At 41.4% G+C, this 24,134-nt stretch overlaps 1 protein-coding gene across 1 annotated transcript in view; it reads left to right on the top strand.

Moving 5' to 3' along the window:
• LOC147417460 (uncharacterized) overlaps nt 1-5,755 on the top strand; it is a 43,002-nt gene extending 37,247 nt beyond the window's left edge. Inside the window, exons 3-5 of the mRNA XM_086506910.1 lie at nt 1,800-2,008; nt 2,829-3,226; nt 4,979-5,755. Of these exons, the coding sequence (XP_086363036.1) occupies nt 1,800-2,008; nt 2,829-3,226; nt 4,979-5,440 (1,069 nt within the window). The 3' untranslated portion in view covers nt 5,441-5,755. The remainder of the gene's footprint in view (nt 1-1,799; nt 2,009-2,828; nt 3,227-4,978) is intronic.
• The last annotated feature ends 18,379 nt before the right edge of the window (nt 5,756-24,134 follow it).

The following is a 24,134-nucleotide window of genomic DNA, read 5'->3' as shown; positions in this document are numbered from 1 at the left end:
TGGCAGTGCGACAAAACCTACATGTGGTCACGCAGGAAGCAAGTTTGGGGTATATAGGCTGCGAGGGTCACACCTCATAGGGCATCAAAGAGGAGGTTGGAGCTCCGTAGGCTCGTGGCCATGGCGTCCTCACCCGAGGCACTGCTCACACGATGCTCGGTGACGTTGGGCAACCCTTTGGGCGTAGCGGGGTGGTGACTAGAAGCTTTTGGTAGAGCCGACGACAACGGCAAGCAGGTGGTGGTGTCTGGCGGTTGCCGGTCGATAGTGATGACGTGGTAGGCGGCCTGTCCCGTGGCCCTTACGGGCGCACAAGCTTTTTTAAAGAGAAAGAGGCAGCCCCCACCAACGATATCGCTAGTGGGTGGGGGGCAGCCCGTGGCATCCCGAATGCAAAGCGAGAGAGGGAGCGTGAGCCCGAAGCCAACTAGGGGTGGTTGCACATGTAGTGAGAAGGTGAAAGTTGCCGAGGTGTCCACCATGCAAGGCAGTATCCAAATTGAGGTGCCACATGTGTGTAGTCCATAGAAAATGCTAAAAAAGGACTCTTAGAGAGCTGCACGAGCAAGGGAAGGCATTTTTTCTTTTCTTTGGATGCTCACCTCCTATTCAGAGGAGTTTTTTCTAGTTGTAAAGGGCTTTTTGGGCCATTTTGGACGGGGACGGATAGCCAGAGAGGGCTGCCAACTCCGGATTTTGAGCTCATCGAAGCTATACTGAATGAGCATTTTTATACATGGTTGTGTTGATGCTAGTTAATCCACCATTGCTGTCTTCTTGCGTTGACTCCCTCTTCTCTTCTCTGCTTGTGTGCGTGTGTTTCCGGCCGTGTATCGACGAGTGTGCCCCCCGAGGTTTGTTGTGCAAAGAGAGATAGAGAGAGGCCGTGTGCGTGTGGAAGGCTGTGAGTTGAGCAGAGCAGGATGATTGGGTCTGTTTGGTGTGTTGCAAAGCATGTGTGCGTATGGTCGTGTGCAAGCGCTGGTTTGCTTGCGGATAGTATTGAGTTTTGAAGGTGAACTCTAGTGGACTGGGACGTTGTGTATACCCTAGGCTATAGTGAGGCATTGTGTTGTTCTGGGTGTGTTCCCCTTTCCCCCTCTTCAACATCGCTAACGTGCCCATCCGCCCCACACCCTACCGCAACACCTCCAAAGGATCCCCAACTTTGAGGTCTTGCAGGCTGCACAAAGACGGAGCATGAATGCTCCAAAAACCATAGGCTTTGTTTCACCTTACTTTGCATTGGATTCTTAAAACTAGTGTATAAGATTCTTAGAGAGAGAGAGAGAGAGAGAGAGAGAGAGAGAGAGAGAGATGAATAGTCTTGCCTTGAATTTTAATCCTAGGAGCTAGGTTACATAATGTGATGAGGGTCATGTTATTTCATTTCAATAATGAGGATTTTTTTCTTTTTTAAATAGCAAAGCTCACAATTGTGAGAGAATTATATTGATCAACCTAGAAAATTACAAGATCTTGTCCTGCTCGTGTTGAGCTAAATAATGAGGATTTCTATGACAGCTTGTCCTTCTCTAGTATTATTAGACATTGTATTAAGGATGAAGCTTGATATGATAAGCATCCTTTTATGAATTTTGATAGTAAAACTCAGGATTGCTAAATAATTTCTACATTAAAACCATCAAAATAACAATTCTTGAACCCCCTCTATATGCATTGAGGATTTAAGGCTTCTAGAGGCCCTGTCTAAATTGCATTGAAGATGAGCACAAGATCTTACCTCATTGACTTGTTTTTTATTCAAATCTTTTGTGTGTGAATAAATGTCACTTAAGGTTCTACTACGTGGGCACTTCTTCAACAGAGGAACTTGCACCCACTTGTTGTACATTTCGAGGAAGTTTCTTGAAGCTTGACATACAGGATGGAGCTGTTGTGTGGCAAACTTTCATGGTTCCACTTAATTCAGACTACTATGGAGTTGCAGTTTGGGGTAGTAGCCCTTCTATTGATCCGAAAAGACGGTTGGTGTTCATTGCAACAGGTTCTCTCTCTCTCTCTCTCTCTCTCTCTCTCTCTCTCTCTCTCTCTCTCTCTCTCTCTCTCTCTCTCTCTATATATATATATATATATATATATATATATAGACACACACACACACGCACACGCGCACACACACACACATATGTATATATATGTGCGTGATACAAACACAAGAAGATATAGAAAATTTTCATGTAGGAAAACGGAGTCTTTTTCAGTGTTTTTCATACAATGCATAACATCATGAGCTTCCGCTCGAGAGGCACCGCATACCTAGCTAGGTACACGGTGCCTCCCTCACAGAAGCTCATGACATTGAGGTAAGTCACAATGTGGGAATTATTGTGAGAATTTTTCCAAAAACTTCTTGTGACACACACACACACACACACACACAATAAATAAATAGTTATATCGTGTGTGTGCATGCGTGCGTGCACGCATGTATTACACAATACTTTTAATGATTTTCCTAGTAAGCTTTCCAAGCAACAGCAAAGATTTTGCTACAACTAACTAAAGGCCCTCGTAGATTATTTGTTTTCCTCTCTAGCAATTCAATAGAAGTGAGCAAGCACTTCCTTTTTTGAAAAGGTGGTTGTTTATCATATTATTATGTCAACTTTACTATAGATTTTGGGACAAAAATTAAGCAACTTGAAAAGATTAGCAATGCTCAAATTAAAACCCAATCAATTAATGTTTTGCAGTATACACTTTTCTTGCACGTTTATCAGGATTGGCGCATATTGTCTTTTGATAAGCTAAAAATCTCCAATAAAGGGAATAATGCTCAATATCAAGTGATACTAATTGTGCAGGAAACAACTATCAAGTTCCTGAGTCTGTTGAGGATTGCCAACTTGCGAGGGCCGCACAAAACAATAGTTATAATTCGAGTCCAGACACTTGTCTAGATCCCTCAAATCATCAGGATTCAATGCTAGCATTATATATTGATTCTGGGATCATTAAGTGGAGCAGAAGATTAGAGGCTTATGATGTTTGGACTCTCGCTTGTCAACTATCACCCACCACACCAAATTGTCCTGCTATCCTTGGACCAGACTATGATTTTGGAGCGGCCCCCCTGATTATCTATCTTAAACAAACATACTCACGTTATCAGAAGAGAACACAATGCATTGTTGTTGCTGGTCAAAAAAGTGGAGTGGTTTGGGCATTGGATTGTGATACCGGATCAACTGTTTGGTCCACGGTAAGGCTTACACTAACCTCCATGATGCCACGAATTTTATGCATTACTTGACCTTTTCATGCTTATATCCACATTGGAGTTGCTTAAGCTAGCAAACAAATGCACTTATTTTAGGAAAAGATCTAGGCTTATTCAATAATATTCAATAAGGATCATGGTAAGAAGGTGATACATACATGACTTTGGGAGAATATTGTTCATTTCAAGCTAGCGGTACTTCTCTTGTGGAGTTACTAATCTCTAACCATTCTAATTATATTGTATAGGGAGTTCTTTCTGTCTCTCTCTTTTGTCCATACTCACAATTGTGAGTGATTGCATAATATTCACCCAGAAAGGAATGTACAATAACCCTCAAGCACAAGATGTGCCGTGAGGGGCCACAAGACACAATATGGAGCTACACACCGTAACACTGACATAAGCTACTTTGGGAGTTACATTTCATGATGTGATCTAAATGTGATCGAAATTGTGATGGCTTTAATTGCTTGCTTCTACTCCTTAGAGTTCTTGCTTTTTCCAATAGCTACGATCACTTCCCTGCTTTCCTGAACAACCTCTTTGAAGCTAGTTGATGAGAGGTTGGGGGGTAACAGTTTTCTATTAAAATCCTTTAGTGACTTCATACCCTTTATTATAGCTTTTGCCTCATCAAGGCACAAACAAGCTTGACTTTTATTGTACATTCATTTATGAGATAATTTCACTCTGCCACTCACAATTGTGAGTATGAAAAATAAAAAAAATAAAAAATCCCCTAATAAGCGACGGGGGGAATATATAGAGAGGCACCAAGTGCAGCAAGAGAGAGAGAGAGAGAGAGAGAGAGAGAGAGAGTGTACTGCCATGGCCTTGACGAGAGCGAAACGAGCACAGAGATGGTGACAAGGGCGACTTTTGTTTGCAACAAATGGAGATATAACTCCATCCGTACAAACAAGACAATAGGACTTTCGCAGTCACAAAAGTATGGAGGATTGTTGTAGGATTGTTGTAGCTATGTAATGCTATGGTCACGCGAGACATAGTTACCCCTTTTCATTTATGTGAATTTAAGTTTTTTTTTAATTTTCTTTTTATGCCTGACCGCACACCAAATGTCAAGAGACTTAGTTTTGTGCATAGATTTGCATCTATGCCCAAAAAAAAAAAAAAAAAAGCTTAGTTACAAAAGGAAAGGCTTACTTATTTGACATAAGCAAATAACTAAGCCTACCCAATAAACATCACGAGTATGTGCCAACGTTTTTCAGAAAAGAAAGAGGTGGCGAATCTTGAATAGATTCCAATGACGGAGTTGAATTTTTAAACAAAAGCGAGATGGCGTTCAATTTGCAGATGTCGTGCACAATGACCACAATCCAATAAACATCACGAGTTCCCTTTTGCATGGTTGTGCACAGAATTAACCTTGGCGTGTGGATAATTTGCTTTTCAAATACAGATAATGGTTTCTCGATCTTATCTTTGAACTTTTGAATAAATTTTGGCGGTATTTAGGAATTGTCAACTTCATCAGAGGGCCTAAATCCCAAAAGTGATCCAATTGATGGCTAGCAATTGACAACGTTGGTTGTGCATTATAATTCAACTTTGCAAATCAATTGAAGGATTTTGGAGCCTTTTGTGCAATGGCATCTAGCATAAGTTAACTTAGAGAAAAAGTTGTTTAGATTGCTTTCATAGTTGGAGCAAAGGGTGGAAAATAGTGAGACGTTCAATAAAAAATTGCATGGATTGTGTTGACAGGCTGCAGGACCAGGTGGCGCTTTGGGAGGAGCATCATGGGGATCATGCACTGATGGGAAGCGGGTGTACACAAACATAATCAATAGTGAACAACAAGAATTCATATTAGCGCCCCAAAATGAGGTCACAACAGGGGGAGGATGGGTGGCAATGGATGCATATTCTGGAGAGGTGATTTGGTCAGTGGCAGAGCCTAGTGGAGGGCTTGCAATTGGACCTGTAAGTGTGTCCAATGGGGCAGTTTTTGGAACTTCATACACAAGCTCTGGAGATGTTTATGCCTTAGATGCACTCACCGGATCTATCTTATGGCATGGCACCACAGGTGCCGGCATTTATGGCGGTGTTTCCATTTCTCACTCTTGCATCTTTGTCGGCAATGGATATAATAACCTTCCTTTTATCCCTTTATACAATGGTACTGCCCTTTCAGCATTTTGCCTTTCAACAAAATACTCATGAACCATGTTATTGCATTAGTTCTACCAATGAACGTGCACACTCAACAAAACCTTTTGTTAAGTACCACTTGTTTGACATTGTCATATCATTGGTCTATCACTCTCATCAGCAGATGAAGCAAAGATTAGCTTTCCACCCCTTTATTTCATCAGCCACCATGTTATAGCAAGTATATTTTGGACCAACCTATTCTCTCTCTTATAATATATTCTCTGGATAAAACTTAGATAAATTATCAATAGGCTTTTTAGGAGCATATTTTAACAAAGCAGCAAATTAATGCTCATAGTTTTATGAAAAAACATACTTTTCCCTTCTGCTCGAACTAATTTAACGTATCATCTCATGTTTGAATTAGATGGGGAAAAGCATACTAAGTAACATCCTCTTTGTCTCTCTCTCTCTCTCTCTCTCTCTCTCTCTCTCTCTCTCTCTCTCTCTCTCTCTCTCTCTCTCTCTCTCTGTGTGTGTGTTGAAAAAGGTGCTTTTGGGGGCGGGGCGGGGGCGGGGGCAAGGGACCTAGACCCAAAACCTCCCACATCCTTAACCAGGTACTTTGACCGTGTCACTCATTGCTATGTTAGACCATGTGGGAGAGAGACCCATTTTATGCAAGTATGCCTAGATCATGGGGGTGTCCACACATTCAGTTTTGGGCCAAGTTTAGCTCATCAACATAACAGACAATGAAGTTGATCATGAGATCCACCCCCCACTCAAGCATGATCATTACTTTTGAGGACCATAGGCACCTTCAACAAGGCACTGTTCTTGACATGCGAACCCTATAATCAAGAGACGAGCAAGTCCTACTTGAATTTCTCTCTTACAAAGACAACAACCATCACGTTGAGTCATCAATAAAATGAATAAATTAAACATTATATCTTCTTCTCCTCCAACTTATTTATTTAGTGCATAACTCCTCCACCAAGGGACTACCATGCTAGAGAGAGAGAGAGAGAGAGAGAGTGTGTACTACCATGCCCTTGATGAGAGCGAAATGAGCATAGAGATGGTGACAAGGGGGAATTTTGTTTGCAACAAATGGAGATATATATATATATATATAACTCCATCTGTACAAACAAGACAATAGGACTTTTGCAATCACAAAAGTATGGAGGATTGTTGTAGCTATGTAAGGCTATGGTCACGCGAGGCATAGTTACCCCTTTTCAGTTATGTGAATTAAGTTTTTTAAAATTTTGTTCTTATGCCTGACCACACACCAAATGTCAAAAGACTTAGTTTTGTGCATAGTTTTGCATCTATGCTAAAAAAAAAAGCTTAGTTACAAAAGGAAAGGCTTGGTTATTTGACATAAGCAAATAACTAAGCCTACCCAATAACTAGTCTTGCTTGGTGGGACGTTCTATTTAACATCTATAGAATATAATAGGACATATGCAAATTGACATTCATCATCTAGCACTGAAAGGGAACAAGAGCATGCATAATTTGGCAAGGGCAGCACTGCGTGAAAGGGATATACATTTCAAAAATGCTATGATGTTTATGGGATGAGACTAAGTTAAGTACATCAATTATTAGAGATTATAGGGATGGTTACAATTGAGAATATATCTAAGTGAAGTTGTACTACTATGTCTATGAATGACTGTTTTTTTCCTAGTATACGTGTACATGTAAATTCTTGCAAACGGAAAGTATTTCAAAAAGAAAATTTTCATCAAATGGTTGGTAGCATAGAACGTCGGTTCACATTTTTGAAGGTGAATGTCGAGTGTGTTTTGTCTTTCTTCTTTTGTAGTTATTTGTTTTGTGTTTTACCTTTCTTCTTTTGTACAGTTATTCTCGGTACAATGAATGAGAACACTGATACATGTAACTTCACCTTATGTGTTCTATGTTATGGCATCACCAATGTATGTTGCACCGCTTGCCACACCGATTGTCATGTCGATGTTTTCAGTGATCATGCAGCGCATGCCAATAGCGATTGAATCCATCTCAATGAACTTAGGGTATAGGATCCACTGCTGAAGGACATTTATGTTACCCGCGTTCGTCTTCATTTCAACTTTTGTAATGTCAGTTTGATTGTACAACTTATTCAAGGCAAGGTTGTTATAGTGTTGGATGTCTGATTGTGAGTTCAAATTATCGTAGTAGAGTTGTTGATGTAGTCATGCACATGCGCTTCATCTATAATACATGCACCAAAGGTACAACTAATCTCATCTACGATTGGTTTTCTTTCACAAATAATGGCCAAGAACTGAAATAATTTAGGGTTCATTGCATGTCTTGCAGAGCATGACATCTTGTATAAAGTTGCATGTAGCCAGTGGACCGAGCTTGTGATATGGCATGTGTTACAAAGCTCCCATGCGTGATTACAAACTAGGGATAGTTGGGCAAGATCACTGAGCAAGAGAACACATTTAATGCTGAAGGGATCTGCCAATGTACTTCTTGTTACGTTGACATGTGGTCTTATGATAAATATTGCTCATCGGTCTCATGAATAGAGAGAGGATATTATTGATTCATGGTTGGTATCTTGAATTGGTAATGGACTGCAAATGCAATGCTGCTAAATCTTGTTGATGCTGCTCCGATGCAAAGCGCCCAACAATAATAGAAAAGTGAGGATAGTAGGAGTGTCTATTTCATTTGTTTGTTGACCTCGTTTATCGCTATATATGTGAGGTATGCTGCCGTGCAGAAGGGACATATTTCTATATTGTAAGCAAAGATGTCACATTGCATGCTCTAATCTTTATACAATGCAGTAATTTCAAACCATGACCTACCATATGGATGATAAGCTAGTTTCAAGTTGGCCGTAGTTTGTTCCCTAGCTAACTGACGCTTGGACTGTAATATTCTAGGTCTTCAGAACTTCATACTGACACCTAGTATGAGAGAAACGAGGACATATATAGTGCAGTATCAATTATTTGGACACCTAGTATGGTATCAATTATTTAGAGGCGCTAAAGTAATTAGGATGCACAAGGTGAATTCACTATACTGCGACACACCACATGCATTCACTACTTATGTATTCAGTATTGTAATACATCATATGTATTGGCTAGCAACCATATGCAAAGAGTTGCGTGTGTAACTAACATGTGCAGAGGTTGATCAATATCGAGTGTATAGTTCTAAAAATGAGATCCAAATAAACTGAAGGAAAGGAAGTAATGCAGAAGATTCTAAAGCAAGAAAATAGATAAAGCATGAATGAAGTGCAACAATAAATGAGGTGCTTTACTGACCTGCAATGTTGTACTGTTACTTTTCGATTGCCAAATCTACAGACCGATATTTGAGTCAAGCTACAAAAAAGCAATGTGAATAGTTAAACATATCGTCTTGCAATGAAACGTCACAGACTAGAAGTGCAAAGTATATAGTGCACGTCATACAGATGTGCCATACAAAAGTATGGTGGAGAGCTGGTACTGTGGTCTCTCCAAAAAACTATAAGAAACGGAAGTCGTGCCCTACCTCGTAGCGTTTATGTGTTGCGCCCAGCAAATACATGCGCATGGAAAATTGGATGCAGATAACGGACCTTGCCGTGTTGTCGAGTTGGAGTCGCGCTTATGCAATTAGAACGTGCAGTAATGTGAACATATGTCCTCCCTGCCATACAGAAAATACGCAGATGTAACTTTATGTTATATGTCCTCAAATCAATATTTCTCTCTCTCTCTCTCTCTCTCTCTCTCTCTCTCTCTCTCTCTCTCTCTCTCTCTCTCTCTCTCTCTCTCTCTCTCTCTCTCTAACTACTTCGCTCATCAATTATGTCTTCTTCCCTCTTTGTTGACTAACTCGCGTTATGTTTCGTTCTTCCTAACTGCACATGATAATGGGCATCCTGAGGTCGGTATGTCCGTAGCAGAAGGCACTATATTCAATCCGGTCATCAATAATCGTAACACGTATCTGACGAACTACTATTACGTAACGCTCATGGACATAAGTACGGGTGGCGTTCCGCAAGATTGTCATGACCAAGCTGATTTATAATGCCTGATAAGAAGTGATGAGCCACTCACAACCCATGTGTTCGCCGCAATTGAAGCTTGTATCAAATGAATGACCGTATCATCCTTGAAGATGTTGACTTCCTCAATATTTACATCCAATCTTTTCAAGGTGTTCTGCAATCTCTTAGGGACATACTGGTAGATCTGTTATTTTAATCCACTAAAATCTCCCGAGATCTTCGATAATCCTTTTTCTCCTCACCTTCTTGAGGCATTCACTCAATCTCTCAAACAGCTTTATGCAGTATTTGAACGCGGACACTCGAAGCACCACTCTCAGCATTCTGAGATATCAAATCGGGTTGCGTCCGCATGGTGCCTGCTGATTCAATTGTCTTAAAATAAAAAAAAGGAAAAAGTTAGCCTTGGAGCCCTTGCGCATCGTCCCTCAGCTCTGCAAACGCACTGCGTGTAGGAATTGTGAGTGGAGAAGGAGCCCTCTCAACGTGCATCTACTGGTCTCCTTGCTGTGAAAAAGCACGTGAAGAGCCTAGCAGGGTCTCCTTGCTGTGAATGAGAGATCCTGTCAAGATTCCTTCTAATGGGAATTTTTGCAAATCGTTGCAAATCATTGAAGCTGATGACACAATGCATACTGGTACATACTTTAAAAAAACCTAATAATTGCGAGATGCTCCCCAATACCCCCCCCCCCCCCCCCCCCCCCCCCCCCCCCCCCCCCCCTCCTTTCGGCTGTACACTGCTCTCGCAGGCTGAGGCATGAGCGTGCCCCCCCCCCGGGGCCGCAATCGTTGTCTCCTTTGCGTAGGCTGAGGCATCTCCAGAAGCCACCTTTGCGCAGGGTGTGCCAGCCACCACAGAAGCAACATTGCCTCCCTTCGGCTTGTGTATCCCACATATCATGAGAGATAGATAACCAGCGGCAAATCTACATGGTCACAAAGGGGCATCCAAATCTGCTCTGGCGAGAGAGAGAGAGAGAGAGAGAGAGAGAGCAAACTACAGTTGTTCTGCTCCCATGCAACCAACTTTCTTTTCTTGAACTCTGCCCCCAGCATCTACCCAGATTCTCACCTTCCTAATGATTTTCAAAAATCGTAGGGACATACTCTTGTAATCTGTTGTGGTTATCTTGTGGACAACCTTCTTCTTTCTTATAGTTCCTTTGCCCCCAACACGTACGACATTGGCCATCTTCAAGAGCTTCTCTCTATTCATCTTGGACAATTGAATGAAGAAACACTGAAGCTCTTAAGGATGGGCTCGGAAAGGTCAGCCGCTCATGTAAGAGACATGCATAGCCACAGACTTTTCACAGAAGCTGAAGCAGAAGCAAGGAGAGGAGCAGACGATAAAAGAAAACTCTCTCTCTCTCTCTCTCTCTCTCTCTCTCTCTCTCTCTCTCTCTCTCTCTCTCTCTCTCTCTCTCTCTCTCTCTCTCTCTCTCTCTCTCTCTCTCTCTCTCTCTCTCTCTCTCTGCGTGTTTCATGTTTGCTTTTGATTTCCTATTCAGCTCCCCTGTTCCTCCTTTCGGCCTTCCACGACATTCAACTGCTACTGTGTCCAGTAGCTCTGTAAACCAAGATATACATACCAAAAAATCCCACAAAAAGGTTGCACCAGTTTATTCTACCATAAAACTGGACTCGAGTCAGATGGACGGAGAGAGAGAGAGAGAGAGAGAGAGAGAGAGAGAGAGAGAGAGGAAGACAAAGAAGAGCTCTTTTCAAACGATGAAAGAAAAGCAATGTTTTTTTTTCCAGCATAACCTCATTGGGGGCAATCAAGCCATGGCAGAGCTGGTTATATTTCGTAGATCATCAAACTAGAAGGTACTTCAGATGCTTGCCAATGTGATGAGCACTTTCAAAGTTTAGATATTTCGTGAGATCAAGCCATAGCAGAGGTCTATTCTAGCGCTATTAAAACAGAAGATAACAGATTTAAATCGATGATCAGTTGGCATAATCTCGAGTGAGTTACCAAAAGTCATTGCGTTTCTCTCTCTCTCTCTCTCTCTCTCTCTCTCTCTCTCTCTCTCTCTCTCTCTCTCTCTCTCTCTCTCTCTCTCTCTCTCTCTCTCTCTCTCTCTCTCACACACACACACACACACACACACACAGACAAACCTGCTACTTCTGAAACAGACAATATTAGATCTCAATCGATGGTCGGTTGGCGTTACCTGTATTGCCTACGAGCTGCAAACCTGTTGCTTCTCGGGAACCTGTCTGGCCTATATCTCACACGGGCATGGGAGGAGATGGGATCTACGGTGGGATGATTGAGGACCGTGGATCCCGGGCTTCCGTGGACAATATAAACTCGGGAAAAATGTAAACTCGGGTACAATGTAAACTCGGGTACCCGAGTTTACTTCGCCCCTCCCCCGCCCCGCCTCGCCCCACGGGATTGAACCCACAACCTAGGGTTTGAGGGCCATGTGGCCTATCCACCATGCCCGCGCACGTCACTGTGGAATGTACACATTTCCATGGAGTTTTGACGTGCAAAAGTATCGGAGCGAGCAAAAGTAAACTCGGGTGCCCGAGTTTACAGAATACCCGAGTTTACTTTTGCGACAAGATCTACGGCGCGCGCCTAATGTCGGGGCCCAAAAGTGATGGGAGCCTTTGATCCCATCTCCCATGCCCGTGTTAGATATAGCTGAGGACCTGGGAACCTGCTTCTGGAACTTGCGAGTTGCCAATGTTACCTTCGCTGGCTGCGAGCTGCACGTTTCTACTGAGGCTTATAATTAAGTATTGAGGCTTCACTGCAACATCTACGAATGTTGTTCACTGAGTGTTTTAACTTTTTGCTAGCATGAAAAGCTACCAATGAGAACATGCCACGTGGTGGCTTGTGCGATCAAATAGAGCAAAAAGGTCCTTTGGCTCACCAAGTAAACATGACGAGTATGTGCCAACGTTTTTCAAAAAAGAAAGTAGGTAGTGAATCTTGAATAGATTCCAATGACGGAACTGAATTTAAAAAAAAAAAGGCGAGATGGCGTTCAGTTTGTAGACGTCGCAAGCTTGGGGAAAGGCCAGCAAATGTCACGCCAAGAGAAAAGGCTAGCAGAGGTGGGGAAAACCAGCTGGCGACGTGCGAGGTGGGAGGCACTGGATAATTCTTTTTATAATTATGGATCGATACAGATGCAGCTTGACGCATTGGCTCACCTGGTTAAGAGATCGCTTTGTTGACATTACAATCATGAGTTAGTGTTCGAACCGACTTCAGACCTTTTACAACGTAAGCAAAACGGTAAGGTATGATCCTTACGAGGAAAGAATGGGATTCGACAGAATCTCATGAAGAAATGAATATAATATCACATCACGAGTTCCCATGACCACAATCCCGTAAACATCACGAGTTCCCTTTTGCATGGTTGTGCAAAGAATTAACCTTGGAGTGTGGATAATTTGCTTTTCAAAAACTGATAATGGTTTCTTGATCTTATCTTTGAACTTTTGATTAAATTTTGACGGTATTTAGGAATTGTCAACTACATCAGAGGGCCTAAATCTCAAAAGTGATCCAATTGATGGCTAGCAATTGACAACGTTGGTTGTGCATTATAATTCAACTTTGCAAAACCATTGAAGGATTTTGGAGCCTTTTGTGCAATGGCATCTAGCATAAGTTAACTTAGAGAAAAATTTGTTTAGATTGCTTTCATAGTTGGAGCAAAGGGTGGAAAATAGTGAGAAGTTCAATAAAATTTTGCATGGATTGTGTTGCCAGCCTGCAGGACCAGGCGGCGCTTTGGGAGGAGCATCATGGGGATCATGCACTGATGGGAAGCGCGTGTACACAAACATAATCAATAGTAAACAACAAGAATTCATATTTTAACGCCCGGAAATGAGGTCACAAGAGGGGGAGGATGGGTGGCAATGGATGCATATTTTGGAGAGGTGATTTGGTCAGTGGCAGAGCCTAGTGGAGGGCTTGCAATTGGACCTCTAAGTGTGGCCAATGGGGCAGTTTTTGGCACTTCATACACAAGCTCTAGAGATGTTTATGCCTTAGATGCACTCACCGGATCTGTCTTATGGCAGGGCACCACAGGTGCCGGCACTTATGGGGCGGTGTTTCCATTTTCACTCTTGCATCTTTGTTTGCAATGGATATAATAACCTTCCTTTTATCCATTTATACAATGGCACTGCCCTTTCAGCATTTTGCCTTTCAACAAAATACTCATGAACCATGCTATTGCATTAGTTCTACTAATGAATGTGCACACTCAACAAAACATTTTCTTAAGTACCACTTGTTTGGCATTGTCATATCACTGGTCTATCACTCTCGTCAGCAGATGAAGCAAAGATTAACTTTCCACCCCTTTATTTCATCAGCCACCATGTTATGTTATAGAATGTTATAGCAAGTATATTTTGGACCAAGCTATTCTCTCTCTTATAATATAATCTCTGGATAAAACTTAGATAAATTATCAATAGGCTTTTTAGGAGCATATTTTAACAAAGCAGCAAATCAATGTTCATAGCCTCGATAAGATGTTTGTGCATAATGACAGCCTTTATGAACAAACATATTTTCCCTTCTCCTCGCACTAATTTTCCTTATTGTGTTTCCGGGAAAAGGGCCATCATCTCATGTTTGAATTAGAGGAGGGAAAGCGTGCTAAGTAACATCCTCTGTGTGTGTGTGTGTGTGTTTTTTTTTTGTTGTTGTTGAAAAAGGTGTTTTTTGCTGTGTGGGGTGTGTGTTTGTGTGTGGGCACAAGGGACCTAGGGTCCTAGACCAAAAGCTTCCCACTTCCTTAACCAGGTACTTTGACTGTGTCACTCATTGCTATGTTAGACCATGTGGGAGAGAGACCCATTTTATGCAGGTATGCCTAGATCATGGGGGTGTCCACACATTCAGTTTTGGGCCAAGTTTAGCTCATCAACATAACAGACAAGGAAGTTGATCATAAGATCCACCCCCCACTCAAGCATGATCATTACTTTTGAGGACCATAGGCACCTTCAACAAGGCACTATTCTTGACATGTGAACCCTATAATCAATGAAGGAGTACGAGCGGAAGTGCGACGCGAGAGAGAGTGCGAGAAGAAGAGCACGACGATATGGTGAACTCGCTCTACTGTAATGTGTAGAGCATAGTGAGTTCTTATTAGGTTTTTACAAAAGAATATGTGTACATACCTGGCGGCCCGCCCACTTACCTGGGCGACCACATTGGGCTTTATACCCCAACAACCTCCCACTTAAAGTCCAATGTGGTACTTTAAGTGTGAGAGAAGCTACTATACAAGCTAATATACAAGAGATGTAGAGAAGTGATGTACTACCCTACACCTAACTGCTTGCGAAAATGCGCAAAGCTCTCTGAGGGAAGTCCTTTTGTAAGTAGATCAGCAGGATTTTCTGTGGTGTGAACTTTGACAAGCTGAAGTTGCTTATCCTCGAGCATTTCCCTGATGAAATGATACTTCACATCCACATGCTTTGTCTTTGAGTGCTAAACTGGATTGCGAGCCAATTGTATAGCACTTTGACTATCACAATATAACACAGGCATCTCTTCTTTGATTCCCAAGTCTGTTACTAGTCGATTAAGCCAAATCGATTCTTTGCATGCCTCTGATGCTGCAACATATTCAGCCTCTGTAGTAGACTGAGTAACACAATCTTGTAATCTAGAACGCCATGATACTGCTCCACCAGCCAATGTAAAGACATACCCTGACGTAGACCTTCGGTTGTCTAAGTCACTTGCATAATCTGAGTCTGTAAAACCCTTTACACTTAGCTCCTGACTCCCATAGCATATACGCATACTCTTTGTAGCTTTCAGGTATCTCAATATTCCTTTCACTGCCTCCCAATGTTTCTTGCCTGGGTTTGACATGTATCGACTTACTACTCCCACTACAAATGCAATGTCTAGGCGAGTAGCAATCATTGCATACATCAAACTACCCACTGCAGATGCATATGGAATCTTATCCATTTCAGCATGTTCTTCCTCAGACACAGGACAATCTTGTTTGCTAAGTTTCACATATGGTGGCAATGGAGCACTCAGTACCTTTCCCTTCTCCATATTGAAACGTTGCAAAACCTTGTCAATATACTCTGTTTGAGATAACCAAATCAACTTCTTTGATCTGTCTCTCTCAATGTGCATACCAAGTATATGACTTGCCTCACCCATGTCTTTCATGTCAAACGATTTTGCCATCTTTGACTTCAAAGCTGAAATTTCTTCCAAGTGCTTGCCAGCAATCAACATGTCATCCACATACAAAATAAGGATCAGCCAACTACCATCCTTAGCCTTCTTTGTATATAGACAGTGATCGAACTCACTACGTTTGTAGCCTTGAGAAAGCATAAACTTGTGGAATTTATGGTACCATGCCCTCGGTGATTGTTTTAATTGTACATTTACTGTTGATAATTTCTTGTATATAAATCATATTTGTTAACAAATGTATATATTTCATATGATGCAACAAAACCTAAGTTTAAGTTTTCCTTTCAGCTTAATGTGTCTAAATATTCAACATTGATATTAGGAAACATGTCTGTATATTTAAACATGTTTGAATTATCCTCTTTTTTTGTTAATATATATTTGCTTGTTTTAATAGACTTGACAAGAGACCTTGGAACAAATCTTGTTTAATTTTGATGCTTTACAAAAGTCCAAAGTACTCAAATGGATGCAATTAATCCATCAATTGCACGCATAAATGAAAGGAAAAAGCAAGCTAGAAGGTCGTAGAAAAGGACAAAGAGTGGTTGATCCTACCAAGCCAATCACTGAGGCAGAAGCAATAGCTATCAGACCGCCTGCCATCATTGCTATAGAGCTTAGTTGTGCAAAAGTGGGAGCACTAGACCAAAGCTATGATCCACTAGTGTTGCATCTCCTACAGGAACACCATGTTTTCCACTTACAAGCATCCCAACTTGGAGAAAACAAATGGACATATGTGAAGAAAGTTTGTGTACTACATCTTGCTTTCTCAAACTTTGTGTATGTAGCTAAAGTATTCAAGATACAACCACACGAGCCAACTACAATACAATAAACCATTCAAGAAGCCACAACTTTAAACATCCAGCATATTGAGGCATGATTCTACCACTTGGCATCGTGTGACACTCTCCACGACCAATGCTTATTTTCAAATATTGGAATGGAAGCCATGTGGAGCAGTGGATACAACCTTGTCACTCCAATGGAAGCAAGCTTGCCATCAAGGAGTTGTTGCGAACAGCTAGCACTATAGAGTGCTTCCAAGACAATATTTTACACATTGTCGATGCTCATCTACAAAATTTGAAGTATTTACATAACCATGATTTTTTGCACAACGGCCTTCACCCTTGCAACATTATGTTGCATTTTGCTGACAACTGTGTTCATTGCGGCATTACAGATTGGGACACTTCTAGCTTGTTCCCAACTACAAAAACATTTCCAAAGCTAATAGATCTATCTTTGGAATGTCAAAACAATCACAACCGCTAGAAAAGGGGTATTCATCAAGTCGGTGATTGGAAATTATGTTAATTTGATGCTTTGGACATCTCTTGATAGTTTTAGTTAATCTCATTAGAAGTAGGTTAAGTAATCACTCATCAAAGGTGTGACCCACCCCTAATTCCATTCTTGATCCTTAGGAATAGCCAAAGTACATTTTAGAGTTTTATCTTGTGATTTAGCTTTGAGTTGTGTTGTATGTGTTTGCTTGAAATTCTAGGGTTAAACAAAGCTTCTCAATCAAGATTTTATTATGTATGCATATACGTGTTCTATAAGCAGTGGAGGATGTGTGGTAAAAAAATGTGGTAAAATTTATTGCTATAGTCCAACATCATGGTACTTGACCCTTTCATCAAATTTAAGGGGAGACATCACTGGTGGGTTTGTAGTGTCATCCCATATGCCGAGCCATTTTCACCTACTTTGGACCATAGAATCACTAAAAACTCCATAGAGGGGTTATTTTCAGAGTTTCACAACCAAATTGGGTCTAACTCTCCATCCAAAGGTTCAAATTTATCAAGATTTGATAAGAAGCCTTGTGATAGCATGTACAACCAACTCCAAATACCAAAGTGATGTGCTATGAACAATAGTTCCATATTGCAATACTGAAGAATTTGTTCATAAAATGTACGGGCTAAACTCATTTCTTGATTGAAATTTTTATCTTCTCTCCTTTAACGCCTCTAATTTATAATAAGAAGTGATGGATACATTAAGAAATTTTTGTATCATATATAGGTACTCACCATTCTCTTCACTACTCAAATGAGAGTGTACCTTGAATCACCTCTTGTTTGACATTAGGTTAAGCTTTGGGTTGCAACATCCCTTCAATTTTCTCATAAGGACCAAAGATGTCCTCATTCTCCATAAGGCAAATAAATATTTGTTTATCGTCTTGAGCTTCTTCTAAGAACAGGAAAGAAACCTCTACATCATTGTCACTAGTATCATCCATGTCACTCTCATCATCACCATTGTCTTTTTCTTTACTTAAGGACTCTTCTTCATCATTTTTTCATCAAAATTATCATCCAAAATATTTTTTCTATCCACATCAAACCTCTTCTTGTAACCCCTTCTATTGTAGAGAGTGGTAGTACCTACACCACACCCCAATCTTGTACATCTTTGGTTGCTTGTAACCATGGCCAAGCATGAGATGGGTATAACTGTTGGAATTAGGGTTGCAGAGAAACACACACAGCTTGGAGAAGACAAAGGAAGCTCAAGGCACACAATAGAGAGTGTGTTACTTAGTATGCAATGGAAAGATAGATAGCCCTAGAGTGATGGGCATATATACAATGCTCGGGGGAAGAAACCTCCTAAAGAGGGAAAAAATGCCCCGGCGGTCCTAGTGTGTTCACACACATCACTACCACATGTATATGGTAACACTTGGAACTTCCGATATTCTAGCATGGAGTCTTCCTGTAACACCAATGCAAGGAATTCGGATCAGCTACCTATATACCCTTAGTTTCTTTTAAATATTCACACAATACAACTTTATTTCTTAGTCTAACCTAAGCTTAACTCTGATACCAGGTGTGAGGTCCCCACCCCGCCGTCTCAAACGGCGGATCTGATGGTAAACCTGGTGGCCGCTAGATCTATAGCGGAAGCAAACAAAGTGGTTCAGGGTTCATCTGGCGGACGATCTCTCATCACAAAGTGAGTCGAGTTCGAGCCTACTAGAAACGAGATCTAGCTCCACCTCGTAGGGGAAGCGTGCTTAACTTATCTAGCGATCCTAAGACCCACCTTCCAAGAGGAGAGAAATCCCGAGTGCCTTTTTCTCCATGTTTCAGAGGCACGTACACTTGAGACCTCGCCGCTCTTGGGGCAATGAGTATTACTAGTATCGATTTATAACACTATGGGGATGGAGAGTTCCCGACCAATCGGGACCACCCTTCTCATAGGCATTGGCAACCTGAGCCAAGCCCCACTTTCCACCCCCACACTCACACTTCTTTGTGTGTCCTAATTACTACCACAATGGTTGTTCAACATATAAGTTCCTTGATTAGGTTCCGATTCACAAGGTTCATTAAGACAGCCCTTCAACCAGTATTGCAAAGCGGCACCAAGATAGTAATTCTAGTAAAAATTTTACTCAAAACTTATTCATTAAAATTCCAATGTTCTAGAGGTACAACATCCCCCTTCCAGCGAGAGTTTACTTCTCCCATTGTCGCCTAGCTTCCCATACAACTAGGTATGTCCACCGCATAGAACGCACGACATGGACATTCCCACCGCATAGAACGCAAGACGTGGGTATCCACCGCAAGAAACGCAAGTCGTGGATAGAGGCCCTAAGCTAGTAACTCTAGATACTGCGAAATCATCGCGAGCCGCCCCCTGTGATCAGTAGGGGGATCATGACTAGTTTCAACATTAGAAATAGAAACAAACATGCCGAGCTAAATTTTCCCTAGCAGACATTCTTTCCTATCTCAAAGAGTATATCCAACAATCATTCTTTCCTACTTAGAATTTAATATACATTTCAATTCAAATGCCGAGGTTTCCGTCGGATTTTTCCAACATGTTTAGGGATGTGTTCTTTCCTAACTTATTGTATGCAATGTTAAATTAAACAACTTGAATTTAAAATGTGACCTACCTCCTCCATGTCCTCATCATTGACTCGTGAGTTGACCGGTACTTGGTCATCCATGGGAGCTTTCCCTTTCCGATTCACGTTGCTTGTTCCCGCCTCGCGGTCGTGGGCACCACCAAAGCAAGTTCTCTTTACCGGGGCCATTTTATACTCTGTCAATTGGCAAACTCGGAGAAAAAGAAGTAATGTCCGAGATTACCATAACAACCAAGATGACAGATTAGAATCACTGAACAATTCCTTTTATATGAGGGGTTAGATTTCCTTCAAGCCATAGCAATTTATGGATGGTACCTTACTTGTTCCTGCGGGAATTGGCTCTAAAGTTAAATACTTGGCCTAGGTAATTAGGAATTTCATATTTTTACTAATCAAATTACTAGAGGGTGAATTAGACATGCTCGATCACCTTCCTAATGTAAGTAGGGAGATGCAGAATTACCATATGCATAGGTGAGAGGATTCCTCCTTCCTAGTGGATTAATGATGGATTAATTATCCTTAATTACATCCTAATCTATGAACAGATTGAATCTAACTTAGTTACTCAAACATTATATGGTAATAGGGTGAAATTCACCAATTCCACATCATTGTCGACTTGACATTTATTTACTATGATAACTAGCTCGAGATTTCTTCTTACTAATCATGCATTTATCTATGATTAGGAGAGGTTAATGGCTTGCATAATTAACTATTAGATTAAGAATTATGTAGTAGGCTAATGATATGGAGAATTAGAGAGCATCTATTGAGTAATTTAGCTATAATTAAGCATAATAGTTGCGAGATTAAGAGAATAATGGAGAGATTTGCAGCAAAGCTTAAAATAAAGTTTATTTTACCGTGATTAGGGCTGAAATCTACTCGAAATTCTGATCCAATGGAGTCCTCGAGATGAGAATCGGGCAGCACTTCCCTCCTTCGCTTCTTCTCCAAAAACTATGTGTGCCGGCAGCACCTCCCCAAGGTGTGTGTGTGTGTAAGTGTGTGTGTGTGTGTGTACTGAGTGGGTGCGTGAGCACATATGTGTGTGTTTGTGTGTGTGAGCACACTTTTATATAGGCTCTCCCATGCTGAAAATCGACCCAAGCTTCTATAAGCATCTGAAGAGCACTCACTTCATGCATGGTAAGTCCAGTTACATGCCTACGAAGTGTCCAGTTAGCTAGTCTAACTGACTCTCACACTCTCTCTCAAGCATGGAAACTCTCCCACAACTCCCTAGAGATGAGAGGGCACCCCCTAGCTGCTAAAGCAAGCTTTGAGTGGCCTGGGACCTGTTCCCACCTAGCCTCGAGCCCTGGTGCCTCCCCGCACAACCTTAGGAAATTTTGATTTTAGGCTAAAACGGCCGATACGAATTGGAATTTAATGCCGTAAATTGCTATACTAAGCTCTAACTAAGGTGTACCTGTCCGAGTACCTATCATATTTAGCAGTCCCCGGGGTCCAAAATTGCATTTTTTTCAAATTCGGGGTACGGGTACAGTTTTTGAGACGGTTAAAACTAGACGGGTTGGGCGACCAAAAACTTATTATTTTTGGAAATTTTTCACAAAAATTATTTTAATTCACTTTTGGAAGCTTTATAACACTCTAAACATCATGGCACCGACAGAATTTGGAAAAATGCTAAAAATAGTAACTTTTTCCATTATCTTTAGTCCATGGTACAATGGTGCCCTTTTTGGTCGGGGTCAGAGACCTTACAACCTCCCCAACGTGAAGAATTTGAGATGTCCTCATCTCAAGAATGTATTTGGGTAATCTTTTATGAGCGTTGGTTCGTCCTCCCAAGTTGCATCTTCTTCAGGGTAATCCTTCCAAAGTTACTAGATGCTCCGTGATTGTTCTGTTGCGTAACTTCCTTTCCCTTGTTTCAAGTACATAGTCAGGTTGGAGCTCGAGAACTCCTTGTGCTGGCATGACTATCTGATCTGAGTCCAAGAATTGATCAGGATTAGGAATATAGGGTTTAAGTAAGCTGACGTGGAATACATCATGAACCTTTAAGTTTGTAGGTAACTTTAGCTTGTATGCCTAGTTACTCACAACTTTAATGATCTCGAATGGTCCACAACCACGAAAACAGAGTCATAACCTCCTGTAGAAGGTAATCATGTAACAAAGTCCATACTGATCCATTCCCATTTCATCTGGGGTATATCAAGAGGTTGAAGTTGTCCCGGTAACTTGATTCTTTCGGCTTTTATCCCGCTAACAAGAAAGACATTGCCTCACATAGCGAAGTATGTCTCCTTTCATCCCGGACCAAAAATAACTCCTCCTAACAGCATGAAGAGTCTTAGCATAACCTGGATGTCCTGATGTAGGGCTATCGTGTGCTTCATACATGATAGTCTTCTTTAAAGTTGGGTCTCTGGGTACACAGAGTCTATGTCTGTAGTAGAGACATCCTCCCATAAGAGAGTAATCTTTAGCTTCAGGCATCTTATTCTGTTGGACTGATGATACTATACGTTGGTATTCTGGATCTACCAATGATGCTTCTTTAATTTTATCCCAGATAGGGTTATTTGGAATAGAGATAGCTCCGAGGAAAGATTTTTGGCTAAGTCCATCTGCAACGGCATTTTCCTTCCCTGGTCTATACTTTATGTCAAGGTCATATTCTTGTAAGATTCTATCCATCGCCGTTGTCGCATATTGAGAATAGGTTGAGTAAAAATCCATTTTAAGCTCTTGTGGTCTATAACTAGCTGAAACTTGTGTCCGAGAAGATAATGTCTCCATAACTTTAGCGCATGTATAACCGCTAAAAGTTCCAAATCATGAGTAGGATAATTCTTCGAATGATCCCTCAGCTTTCGCAAAGTATAAGCCACTGGTCTTCCTTCTTGAGTGAGAACTCCGCCTAAGGAAAATTTGCTAGCATCGGCTGCTACTTCAAATTCCTTACTGAAATCTGGAAGCTTTAAGATAGGAGCTGAGACCAAGAATTCTTTTAGCTTAGCAAAACTAGACTCGTGCTCGGTCTTCCATTCGATCCTCATTCCTTTCTTTAGGAGTTTCGTCAAAGGTGCAGCAATACGTGCATAGTCCTTGACAAAAATCCTGTACCATCCGGTTATCCCAAGAAATCCTCTTACTTCGTTGACGGTTGATGGTTGAGGCCAATCAACGATATCCTTGACTTTATATGGGTCCACTGAAATCCCTTCGGCCGATATGACAAATCCAAGATAATTGACCTTAGGTGAGCAGAAGGTACACTTGCTCACTTTAGCGTAAAGTTGGTGTTCTCGAAGAAGATCAAGTACTTTGCGAACATGTTTTTCATGATCTGCCTCATTCTTAGAATAGATCAGAATGTCATCAAAGAAAACCAAGACAAAATCATCCAGATAAGGTCTGAAAATATCCTGCATAAGTCGATTGAAGCTTGCAGGGGCATTTGTTAGACCAAAAGACATTATTGTGAATTCGTAGTGTCCATACCTAGTGTTGAAAGCTGTCTTTGGAATGTCTGATTCCTTGATCCTGATTTGGTAATATCCTGACCTTAGATCAATCTTTGTAAACATCTTGGTACCATGGAGTCTGTCCAAGAGTTCGTCAATCCTTGACATTGGATATTTGTTTTTGACAGTTACCTGGTTCAGTCCACGGTAATCTATGCATAGCCTTAAGGTCCCATCCTTCTTCTTCTAAAAAAGAATTGGTGCACCCCAAAGAGAAGTACTGGGTCGAATGAATCCTTGTTCAATGAGTTGCCTAAGTTGTTCCTTGAGTTCGATGGCCTCTGGAAGTGACATTTTATAAGGTCGCTTTGAGATAGGTTCACATCCAAGGATAGTCTCAATCTCATGATCTACCTCTCTATGTGGTGGAAGATTCGTAAGGTCTTCATGGAATACATCATCATACTCCCTCAACCAGTTTGGTCGAAGTGTGGTGTCTGATTGGTCCACCTTGTTGAGCTTTACCACATAAATTTGCTGCCTTTCTCAGTCCCTTCAAAAGTCTGCTGGCCTTAACTAGAGTAGCCCTAGGTCTCCCATTTTCCCCGTGGACTAAGACTTCATTACCCAAGTTATCTATAAAGGTAAAGTTCCCTTGTGCACAATGGATGTGGGCCTGATTTTGCTTTAGCCAGTCCATCCCTAGTATCCCATCAAAGAATCCTAAAGGTAGGGTTCGAAATTGGGCAAAAGTTGGGTGTCCCCCTAAATCAAAGTCGATTTTTCCTGCAGAGTGTTGAGATGCTACTTCCTTGCCATTTGCTAATTCAACAACTAGCTTGCTTGTTGGGTACTTATCTAGCTTTAGCTTCCTCATGCATCTAGGTGAAAGAAATGAAAGAGTACTACCACAATCTATAAGGAAGTTAACTTGTTCACCTCTGAGAGATCCTGGCATATGAATGACTGTGTATTGCTCACAACCATTGGGGTTGTCAATTGCAGCATGCAAGGTTGCTCTCTCCTCTGCTTCATCTCCCACAGTTGGTTGTACCACTGCGGCTTTCACTCTGGCGGTAGCTCCACGTCCTCGCCCT

The sequence above is a fragment of the Adiantum capillus-veneris genome, chromosome 30, assembly GCF_014529385.1.
Source record: "Adiantum capillus-veneris isolate H3 chromosome 30, ASM1452938v2, whole genome shotgun sequence".
NCBI lineage: Eukaryota > Viridiplantae > Streptophyta > Polypodiopsida > Polypodiales > Pteridaceae > Adiantum > Adiantum capillus-veneris.
This window is presented reverse-complemented; position numbering and strand designations above follow the sequence as displayed.